Here is a 10,976-nt window from a genome sequence, read left to right on the forward strand (position 1 = left end):
TGGGACCAGGTGGGTGGGACTTGCCTCCAGATGTCCAATCCAACCCAGTCTCTTCCCTTGGGACCAGGTGGGTGGGACTTGCCTCCAGATGTCCAATCAAACCAGTCTCTTCCCTTGGGACCAGGTGGGTGGGACTTGCCTCCAGATGTCCAATCTAGACAGTCCTACCCAGGAGGATGGCCCAAATGATGACAGAGAAGAAACGGATGATAGGAGTGGGCCTGGCAGAGGGACAGCCCCGGGGACACGGCTCAAGGCTTGGCATCCTGGACTTTACACCCTCCACGTGACTTCAACCCAACAAAACCAGCGTATTCTACGAACAGATAAACTCTTTAATCAAAACAAAACCCGCTCCAGCGCACTCTATGAACAGATAAACTCTTTAATCGAAACAAAACCCGCTTTCCCTTCAACCGCAATCTGGGACAGGGATGGGTCGGCAGGGATGAGATCCACTCCTGCCCGACAAGACGCGTCCCACACTCCGCCCTGCCGGGCGAGGCCAGGGCTCTTCAGCTTCCGTCTGGACAAGGGCATCAGGCCTGGCTCTGGCCAGGAGACTTGCTTGCAGAGTCAGACAGAGGATGAGGTGTTGGATGTACAAGTCTAGGCCTCTGAGATGGCTCCAGTTGTGCCTACCAGGCTGGCACCCCTCCAGGGCCCTCCCCGCCCCCCTCCGTTTCGACTTGTGTGAAGTCGCAAACCCAAAGTGCAGATGCACGGAGAGGAGAGGAGTCAGGACAGGAGTCAGGGGGCAGAGGGCGATTTCTAAGAGAACTGAGGAAAAGGAGAGGTGGCAACAATTCTCCAGAGGCAATGAGACGCCCCCCCTCCCCCATTTCCACTCCCAGGACTTGCCTTGGCAGGGACCCCACGCAAGCACAAGGAAGCTGAAAACCAGCCTGCAGCTTCCTGGTATGTGGAGAGCTGCTTGGAAATGTACCAGTATCATCATAAAATGCTGAGGCACTGTGACCTCTGCATCCACATGCAGAAACCCAAGACTCTAAGCAGCTCATTTTGTAAGATACAAGAGGGGGAGCCAGTTGCCTGTGGCTCACACCTATAATCCTAGCTACTCAAGAGGCTGAGATCTGAGGGTCATGGTTCAAAGCCAGCCCAGGCAGGAAAGCCCATGAGACTCTTATCTCCAAGTAACCACCATGAAGCCAAAAGGGGCACTGTGGCTCACAAAGCGGTAGAGCCTTGAACAGAAGAACTTAGGGACAGCCCCATGACCAATTAAAACAAAACAAAACAAAACACCCCAAAACAGAGCTCCTACTAGGGAGGATTTAGCCCGAAACCCAGCCAAGGGTCCTTGGAAACTTGGGCTCTATGGGCTCAACATCAACGTCTAGCTTCTTCCTCGCAAGCAGAACTGACTCCCGGAATGTGAATTCTCTTGGATTATCCACAGAATTGAATCCCAAACCTCTTTACATAGAACAGCTGGTGGCTAAGACCCACTGACGCCCACAGAGAGCAACTCTGGAGACGGCTGGAGGCTGGCCAGCCTCTGTAGGGCCTGTTTCTGTGCAGGCTGGTTTAGAGCCACCAGCTCCACCCAAGTGCAGAAGTGGCCTCTCATGTCCCCACTGGGGCAGTCGGAAGAACAGGATGACAGGTCGGGACACCGGCGAGTGGTCAAGAGAGTTTCACTCAGAAGTAGACAGACAGACAGGTCTCACAGACACCTACACAGATAGCAACGCCATCACAGGGGACCCAGGTGTCTTTCCCATGAGAGGGAAGTATATACAGAGGAGGAGGGAGCGGTTAACCAGTTCACCCCCACGTCATCTCATTCAACCAGGAGATCAAACTGCTCAGCAGCTTCAAACTCGGCATTCATGGCCGCGGCCCACTCATCCAGCTCCGATTTCTGGCGGGGGAGGGAAGAGAAATGGGGCCGGTGAGTGGGGAGGGCAGCCATGCCAGCCAGGAGCAGGTCACCCACATCCTGGGAGCCAGAGCCACACCCTGGCCCTGGGCTTCTTGCACAAGGACAGGGCACGACTGCCACAGAGAAGACCCAGCCCGCACTCACCAGAATCTCAGGCACCTTTCTCTTCTTCCGCTTCTCCTTCACCACAGGGGGGGAAATTCCAGGGAGGGTCGGGTCTGGGACCAGTGGCTTGGCAGGGGCCTTAGAGTTCTCAGTTGCTTTTGAACACACCACAGGTGAGACTCCGGACAAGTCTTCCAGGCTCTCAAAGCCAAAGCAGGACTGGCGGCCGGGGGTGGAGGTGGAGCCGAGGGTCTGGAGGCGGCTGTAGGATCGCCTGACTTTCTTAGCCATTTCCACATCTCTGGCATCCTGCTCTTCCCGGGAGTCGGATCTGACGATGTTCGGGGTAGACAGCACAGGTGTGGAGTTCGGGGTCACGGGGACACTACTGATCTTGGAGAGGTCCTCCTCAGTGGTCTTTTGGTTAGGAGGGTTATTCTCTTTCTCCAGGAAAAAGGCAATCTGCACCAAGAAAGGAGAGAATGCGGCCCTGTTACTCTGGCAGACCACTCCCCATGAAGGCCTGAGGAGACAGAGGGGTCAAAGGCTAGAGATTTTATTTTGCAGCCTGACTTGTGCTGTGGTTCACACCTGTAATCCTAGCTACTTAGGAGGCTGAGATCTGAGGATAGGTTCAAAGCCAGAAACCAGCCTCAGCAGAAAAGTCCCCATATGACTCCTATCTCCAATTAAACAAACGCTCAGAAACCTGAAGTGGTGCTGTGGCTCCAATGGTAGAGGGATAGCCTTGAGCCCAAAGAGGCTTAAGGACAGTGCCCAGGCACAAAGACCAACAACAAAAATTTTTTAAAGGAGAGGAGAGGGGAGATTCTTGTGGCCTGATGATTCACGCCTGTAACCCTAGCTACTTAGAAGCCTGAGATCTGAGGATCACAGTTTGAAACCAATTTAGGCAGAAAAGTCCACGAGACTCATACCTCTAATGAACCAGCAGTAATAACCTCAAAGTTACAGAGTGACAGCCTTGAGAGAAAAAAAAAAAAAAAGCTAAGGGAGAGCACCCTGGACATGAGTTCAAGCCTAGGTAGCAACACACACACAAAGAAAGAAAAGTCAGGGCTGGGAATATGGCTTAGCGGTAGAGTGCTTGTCTAGCATGTACAAAGCCCTGTGTTTGATTCCTCAGTACCACATACACAGAAAGCCGGAAGTGGCACTGTGGCTCAAGAGGTAGAGTGCTAGCCTTAGTACACAATGCTGTAATCCCTTAGTTATATCCCTTAGTCTTTCTCATTTGTAAAGCTCAGGAGTTTTTCCAAGCCACTTACCATTTCTCATTCATTATAATATTTACATATCCTATTTACTGAAACATCCTTAATAACAAGTTCTGCTAAAACTGTAAAACAACCACACACAAAACTCATAACAACCATAAATAAAAAAACAAAGCAAACTGGGTTAGGGCCGGGTGCTGGTGGTTCACACTTGTAATCCTACATATTCAAGAAGCTGAGATCTGAGGATAGCAGTTCTTAACCAGCCTGGGCATGAAAGACTTATGACTCTCCAATTAACCACCAAAAAGAAAAAAGCCAGAAGTAGAGCTGTGATTTAAGTGGTAGAGTACTAGTATTGAGGAGAAACAACAGCAACTCAAGGATAATACCCAGGCCTTGAGTTCAAGCTCCAGGATTGGCACACACACAAAAAAAGTTTAAAAACTGGGTTAGATGGTAGATAGAATGGTTAGGAGACAGTTCATTCAGCTTTTTAAGGAAAATAGTAGAAATACACAGGGCATCAAGACCTAAAAACCTGCCTAGGTAGGTCCTGATGTCAAACTTCTGTACCACCACACAAATAAACAAAACCAAACAAATTATGTCTGCAAGAAGCAATCAAGATTAGCAATGCATGAGTGTTCAAGGGTAGATTGTTTCAGAATATTGCAAAAGAGTTTCCCGGGTAAATATAACCACCCTTGGATCACCCTCAACCAAGCAGATGGCAATGAACTTACCCTAGGGCTCCTGCGAGTCGAGGGGGTCCGTGGGACCTGTAGGGACAACAATAACGGATCGATTCGCTGGTACTCACGCTTGACCTCCCACAGACAGCCCACTCTCTTAGCCCTCACCTCTACAGCATGAGCCACGATCTTCCTCAGGACAATGGGCTTTCTGACCGGAGCTGCTTGGGGTGCCTGGAGAAGAGGAGCGACGATGAGATTTACACTACAGTCCAGGTGGCTCTAGGGCAGGAATCGGGAAACCCTGAACAACTCACCTTCGGCCAGATTTCAGGAAGGACGTTCGGGAGATCGGAACCTGATTTCCGCTGGGACCTGCGCGGGGTCTTCGTAGGGGAAGCGGTCTTAGACCCTGAAAGGGAGGTAGAATGTTCATGGGAGGGGGGGCGGAGGGGGGTGGCGGGAGGAGCGCCATCTCCGGAGAGTCTCGTCTCCTTCGGCGGCAGGGGAAGGCGTGTGTGTTCCCAAACGACGGGGCCCCTCCGCTTACCGGAGCGCCGAGCGGCCCCTCCGGACCGCGCTCGCCTCGGAGTCATAGCTACCATCCGTCTAGATCTCCGCCGCAGCCGACGCACGCTCGCGCCCGCACCGAGAGCAAGCCGCTACGGCGGCCGCTGCGGGGAGCGTTCAAATTACCCGCCCTCCCGGGCGGAAGCGGAAGTGACGCCAGCCAGGAAGGCCGCGGCGCTCCGGCTCTCTCTCTTTATTTACCCACGCCACGTCCAGCGTCGGCGGGGGCGTGGTCACGTGGCCCGGTGGCGTCATCTCCGCGCGCCGCACCCGGAAGAGACGTGGCAGCGGAGATTATCCGAGGGGCCCGAGCTGTGGGAGGCAGAGTCCGAGCTGCGGCTGAGCGCCGTCCCTGGCCGTCCGCCCCTCGAACCGCCGCTCGCGCCCGTCGGGACCAGTGCTGCGGCAGATCAGTAAGATGGAGAGTGTGGGGCGGGGCTCGAGGGGGTGGGGCTCAGACGGGACCCGAGGGGCGGGGCCGGTGGGGGGTGGGGGGGATGCTGAGGAAGGGGCCGGGCCCGAGGCTGGACGCTGGAAGGAAGGCGGGATTTACGCAGGGGGCGTCGGTCGGGGCAGTGGTCTAGAATTTGGCCTTGGGGCGAATGAGGCGTCGTCTTGGGAAGTTGGGAGTGGAAAGGAACCGGGTGGGTGAGAATGAAGTGGCAGCCGCCAGAACCTGGCTTCCTACCAACTCAAGCCCATTCATTCCCCAGGGTCGGTCATGGGACTTTGCAAGTGCCCCAAGAGAAAGGTGACCAACCTGTTCTGCTTCGAACATCGAGTCAACGTCTGCGAGCACTGCCTGGTAGCCAACCACGCCAAGGTGGGACATTTAGGACAACGACGGAGCAGGGCTTTGGGTGGGCCGGCAATGTTGGCTTCCTCCCAAGTCCATGAGGGGTGCTGTGCACTTCAACATAAGCCCCACAAGGGCAAGGACTTGGTTGATTTTGCACACTGTTTACATTCCCAGCTCCTAAGACAACCTTAGAACGCAGTAGGTGCTTAATATATCAAAGGATGTGTGTTTTGTGATATAGGAGGTAGTGGTAGAACAGGAAGGAGCTGGGGCTCCAGTTGTGACATTTCTCTCCCACTCCAGTGCATCATCCAGTCCTACTTGCAGTGGCTCCAAGATAGTGACTACAACCCTAATTGCCACTTATGCAACACACCACTGGCCAGTCGGGAGACAACTCGCCTCATCTGCTACGGTGAGACCCAGCTACCCTGCAGAAATCCGGATAGTCCCAGGGAACAGCTTGGTGCCTGGTTTTCAGGCCCCCTCAAGTGGCAGGACAAACCTTCAAGCCTGAAGACCAGATTCCCCCGATTATATTCCTGCTGCTCACTTCCCTGCTATAGAAACTTAGGCAACTCATTTTCCTTTTCCTCAGCAGCTTTCCTAAAAATTAATACTACTACATCTTCCCCTTCTAGTTTCAGAGAGTTGAGCAAGAGCCAGTCAGGCTTGTGGAAATGGTTGTAGCTGTGGACTGGCTGTATGAAGTATCCATGCCCTAGGACCTTCCAGATATTCAGGGCCTGTTGCTGAGTCCAAGACTAAACAGGAATTTCCCATGTGAAAGTGTGCTAAAGGGCTGGGCACCAGTGGCTCACACCTATAATCCTAGCTACTCAGGAGGTTGAGGTCTGAGGATCACAGTTTGAAGCCAGTTTGTGCAGGAATGTCCATGAGAGTCTCATCTCCAACTCTACACCAAAAAGGCTAGAAGTAAAGCTGTTCCTCAAGTGGTAGGGTGCTAGCCTTGCGCAAAAAAGCTCAGGGACAGTACCCTGGCCCTGAGTTCAAGCCCCAGAATCAGCACACACACAAAAAGTTAGATGAAGGGAATATGCAGTCACCTTGACCTGAGGCTAGTAGAAGAGCCTTAGCTTCATTTCAGTTGTGGGGTTTGATCTCAGGTCTTACACTTGCTGGGCTGTTACTTTACTACTTGAGCCATGCATCCACCCCTGATTTTTAGCTGATTATTTTGGAAATATAGAATTGAACCAAGATCTTCCAGATCTCAGCCTCCTGAGCAGTTAGAATTACAGACATGAGCCACTAGTGCCTGGCTTCAGCTTTTTTTTTTTTTTTTCCTGTACTGTGGCTTGAACTCTGGGCCTGGACTCATTTTGCTCAAGGCTAGCACTCTACCACTTGAGCCACAGTGCCATTTCTGGCTGCTTCTGTGATTAATTGGAGATAAGAGCCTTCCTGACCAGCTTTTTGTTGTTGTTGTTGTTGACAGTTCTGGGGCTTGAACTCAGGGCTTGAGCACTGTCCCTGGCTTCTTTTTGCTCAGGGCTAGCACTCTGCCACTTGAGCCACAGCGCCCCTTCTGGCTTCTTTTTCTGCTTACGCGTTGTTGAGGAATTGAACCCAGGCCTTCGTGCATGCTAGGCAAGCACCCTACCACTAAGCCACATCCCCACTCCTGTCCCTGGGTCAGCGTTGAACTGTGATCCTCGGGTCCCAGCCTCCTGAGCATCTCAGACTATAGGTGTGACCCACCAATGTCCAGCTTTTTTTTTTTTTAAGTAGGTGTTACAACAGAGGCACCTGCATGAATGCTTTCTCAATTGGAGAATACATGTATAGTGTCGTGGATTTAATTTAATGTGTGTTGTGTCCTATGTGTTCGTTAGTACTTGCGGGGGAAGGGATGGGCGAGTGTATGCGTGAACACCTGAATGCAGATGCGTTGTGGATATGCAAAGAGAACACATAGGTAACAGGGCTTGCGTGTTCACAAATGTAGATATACAGATGTGCATACAAAAGTTTATGGATGTAGCGGAGATCTAGGGAATGCCACTTGTGTTTGATTATGTGATTATAATAAGCACATAAACATTTGGGCCTATGGATATGGGTATGGACCTGTATGTGTGTGTTTAAGAACCTTTAATGAAAGGATTACTAAATAGCCATTAGTCCAAAGTTTGGGATGAGTGCAGGCCTAGACAGGACTCTGAAAGGGAAAGTGGCATGTTCCTCCTACCCACTGCTTGCAGAATGGTCAGCTTCGTTGCACCTACTTTGGCCCAGGCAAAAGCTTGAGACCCTACCTGAGAAAAAGCAAAGAGACGGGGGTGTGGCTCAAGTGGTTGGGCAGTTGACTAGACAGTGCAAGATCCTGAGTACTGCCATACACACAAAAAGACCTAAGCCTCAGGGAACACTGATCAAAGGGACCTGGACTGGGAGAGGAAAGAGAAGCCCTGGGTTTGTGTGTGTATCCTTTCATTGCTGACATGGGTTAGGGCCTCTGTAGGGCGAGGGGCCTGAAGAGACTCTTCCTCATGTCTCTCTTCCCTTGTTCCATGGGTTCTAAGATCTCTTCCACTGGGCCTGCCTCAACGAACGTGCTGCCCAGCTACCCCGAAACACAGCGCCTGCTGGCTACCAGTGCCCCACCTGCAATGGCCCCATCTTCCCCCCAGCCAACGTGGCTGGTCCTGTGGCCTCTGCACTGAGAGAGAAGCTGGCCACGGTCAACTGGGCCCGGGCAGGACTGGGCCTCCCTCTGGTGAGAGTCCTTCCGTCTGTCTGATGTCTGTTGCCCCCGGCCTTGCCTGAGCCTGATGGATGGGTAGGGGCCACACTGAGTGGGCTCGTGACCCAGAATCTTTCTTCCAGATTGATGAGGTGGCAAGCCCAGAGCCTGAACCCCTCAATTCCTCGGACTTCTCTGACTGGCCCAGCTTTAATGGTAAGTGGGGATCTCCACCTGCCTTCTGGGCTCTTGCTTCCCTGCTTCTTTGACCGCCCTCTCTCTGCCCTCAGCCTCCAGTCCCCCCAGACAGGAGGAGCTAGACAGCACTTCCGCTGCCCCAGCCTTCTACAGCCAGGCTCCTCGGCCCCCTCCGTCTCCCAGCCGCCTTGAACAGCACACAGTCATCCACATGGACAGTCCGGAGCCCTTGACTCATGGTGAGCCAGTGCCCTGTTTGGGCCAGAGAAGAAGAGGACGCGGGTGGGCGCTTTGCATGGAGGTCAAGGCCCCAGAGCCCTACTTCAAGTGGCTCTTCCTCACTCCACGCATGGTCATTACCTCCCCACAATTCCAAGAGGTTCTCTCAGGCTGGGAAATGTGGGAGACCCCCCGCTTCACAGGTGTGTGGGCCCTGAGCCTGTTGATGCTGGTGTCTCCCCTCCTGCAGCCCCGAGAAAGGTCTATGACACACGGGATGACCACCGAGCGTCGGGCCTCCATGGGGATTGTGACGATGACAAGTACCGCCGCCGGCCTGCCCTGGGCTGGCTGGCACAGCTGCTGAGGTACAGAGGTGTCAGGCGAGGTGGGGTGCCAGGAGGAGGAGAGGCCTGAGGCCAGGCACTGGATGGTTGGGTGCCAGTGGGGCTTGTCCTGGGCACTCACCGTGTCCTAGGCCTCGCTGGGCTGTGTCTTCGCCTGCTATGGGAGATTTGCTTAGGCTCTTTGACGCACTTCCTTGCTCTGACACCTTCTGATCTTTATTACTGTCCCTGGTGCCTCTCACATCGCAGATTTCACAGTCATGTGCCTGGTTTGAGCTGTACTGTACCCCGAATGATGGATCATGCCTATGGCACAAAGCCCAAGGGTGGTCAGCGGGGTTTCTCTGTGTGTCACAGGGGCGGCCAGGGTTGTGGGCCTGACCTCGCTTTCTCCTCCTTCCTCCTAGGAGCCGGGCTGGATCCCGGAAGCGACCCCTGACCCTGCTTCAGCGGGCCGGGCTGCTTCTACTGCTTGGACTTCTGGGCTTCCTGGCCCTCCTAGCCCTCATGTCCCGCCTGGGTCGGGCTGCAGCTGACAGTGATCCCAATCTGGACCCGCTCATGAACCCTCACATCCGTGTGGGACCCTCCTGAGCTCTTGCTGTGGTTGGGCCAGCCGAGGACCTGGGGTCCTGAGGAGGGAAGGCCGGAAGGCCTGGGGCTCTTCTTTGCTCAACTCCCTCAAGCCTGAGACACTAAGATCCCAGGCCCAGACCAAGTCTACCAGCGTGTGTGCGGCTGGGCTTGGAGTCCCATAGGTCAAGCTTTTGTCTTAACCTGCCTCCCCCTGAGTCTCCGGCCTCACTCCCACCCACCCCTTGAAGGACCAGCAGGTGCAAATAAAAACAGACTTTATTAAAAAAAAATTAAAAAGCCACCCAAAGCAGCCTTTTTCTTCTCCCTTCTCAGCCTTGTCCCCGGGCCTCAGTGGTTCTCCTCCCGGTACTGGATGGACAGAAACTCCAGAGACAGACGGCTGAAGAACATGAGTCCATTGAGCACTAAGTAGAGGAGAGAACCCATAATATCCCAACACTCCTGGCCTGGGAATGTGGCCTAGTGGTAGAGTGCTTGCCTAGCATGCATGAAGCCCTGGGTCCAGTTCCTCAGCACCGCATACACAGAAAAAACAATGTATCCCAACACTCCCATCTCCTAGCCACTTCTGGGGGCTCCAGACCTGTCCCTCCCATTTGTGCCCCCTTCCCCACTCACTCAGGATGATCATGGAAAAGCCTCGTAGGAAATTGTTTTCGGTCATCTCTGCGTAGAGGCTCCCCATGCCGGCCCAGCAGATGCCCATCACCTGGAAGAACTGGAGGTGCACCAAGGGAGAGCGGCCCCCTGACACAACGAGCCAGTCGCCATGCGCCCCTCACCCCACCAGCCCCTCGCCTGCCACCCGGCCTACTATCAGGACGACCGTGTACTGGAAGCTCATGCGGTCATAGTGGTGGGTGAAGTAGAAGTTGTGCATGTCACTGACGAAGATGCACAAGTGTACACAGAAGAGCATTAACGAAGCCATAGTGAGCATCAGTCCCTGGGGGAAGTAGAACACAGCAATGCGGTCCCGCCACCGCATCGCGGCCTGCGCGTGCCGCTCGCAGTGCGGACCCAAGTCAGGCTGAGAACTGGAAGCAGGCACTTGCCAGGAAAGGCCCAGCGAAACCCTGCACTTCTGGTCTGGAGCAGCAGTGGGATTCTAGAACCAGGAGAACATTGGAGGAGCCAAGATTCTAGAACACAGTCTGATTCCAGCAAACAACCAGAGTGCACGGTGGGTGGCTAGGAGTGGGGACTTGTGGTGTTGGAGAGTGCTCTCACCCCTCTGCATTGGGCGGGGTCCCAATGGCCCTGCACAGGAAGCGTGGGCTCCTAGCACAGATGACGGATGAACTTAGAGATGTTGAGGGGTGACCTGGTCCAGGGCTACATCAGGTGATAGGCAGGTAATAGATAAGGACCCAAGTGGAAAGCACAGGCATGCTTGGGTGAGAGACTTGTACCAGATCCTACATTATCCCTCCCTGTTGGGGTAGAACTAAGGGGAAAGAAGGGACAATACATTCTCCACACTATCCTCCACCGGCCCCTCCCCGCTCCCTTCCCTAGGTATGGCCTTTCCATCCTCTCCCCACGTGTTCCTTAGGACCAGTGCTGGCCGCCTTTTCCCTCCCCCTGCCTTC

General features: G+C 54.0%; 3 protein-coding genes across 4 annotated transcripts; 1 reads left to right on the forward strand and 2 right to left on the reverse strand.

Annotated features, from left to right (window-relative positions):
• Nucleotides 1–1,287: 1,287 nt before the first annotated feature.
• Cdca5 (cell division cycle associated 5) lies at nt 1,288–4,627 on the reverse strand. The gene is made up of 6 exons (XM_048359654.1): nt 4,498–4,627; nt 4,265–4,359; nt 4,116–4,181; nt 3,999–4,034; nt 2,054–2,476; nt 1,288–1,888 (listed from the first exon to the last, which is right to left on the reverse strand). Exons 1-6 carry the CDS (start codon nt 4,550–4,552, stop codon nt 1,808–1,810), a joined length of 756 nt encoding a protein of 251 aa, XP_048215611.1. The 5' UTR covers nt 4,553–4,627; the 3' UTR covers nt 1,288–1,807.
• A 141-nt stretch (nt 4,628–4,768) lies between these two features.
• On the forward strand, nt 4,769–9,644 carry Zfpl1 (zinc finger protein like 1). Its single transcript, XM_048359653.1, has 8 exons — nt 4,769–4,930; nt 5,231–5,340; nt 5,620–5,731; nt 7,863–8,056; nt 8,167–8,239; nt 8,314–8,460; nt 8,691–8,808; nt 9,195–9,644. Exons 2-8 carry the CDS (start codon nt 5,239–5,241, stop codon nt 9,379–9,381), a joined length of 933 nt encoding a protein of 310 aa, XP_048215610.1. The 5' UTR covers nt 4,769–4,930; nt 5,231–5,238; the 3' UTR covers nt 9,382–9,644.
• On the reverse strand, nt 9,517–10,372 carry Tmem262 (transmembrane protein 262). 2 transcript variants are annotated; one of them, XM_048359655.1, is made up of 3 exons: nt 10,199–10,372; nt 10,035–10,102; nt 9,517–9,788 (listed from the first exon to the last, which is right to left on the reverse strand). In XM_048359655.1, exons 1-3 carry the CDS (start codon nt 10,370–10,372, stop codon nt 9,560–9,562), a joined length of 471 nt encoding a protein of 156 aa, XP_048215612.1. In that variant the 3' UTR covers nt 9,517–9,559. The 2 variants fall into 2 exon arrangements, with proteins under 2 accessions (XP_048215612.1, XP_048215613.1); XM_048359656.1 differs by having other exon boundaries at nt 9,639–9,788; nt 10,003–10,102.
• Between the last annotated feature and the right edge of the window lie 604 nt (nt 10,373–10,976).

The sequence above is a fragment of the Perognathus longimembris genome, chromosome 13 (genome assembly GCF_023159225.1).
Source record: "Perognathus longimembris pacificus isolate PPM17 chromosome 13, ASM2315922v1, whole genome shotgun sequence".
Lineage (NCBI taxonomy): Eukaryota > Metazoa > Chordata > Mammalia > Rodentia > Heteromyidae > Perognathus > Perognathus longimembris.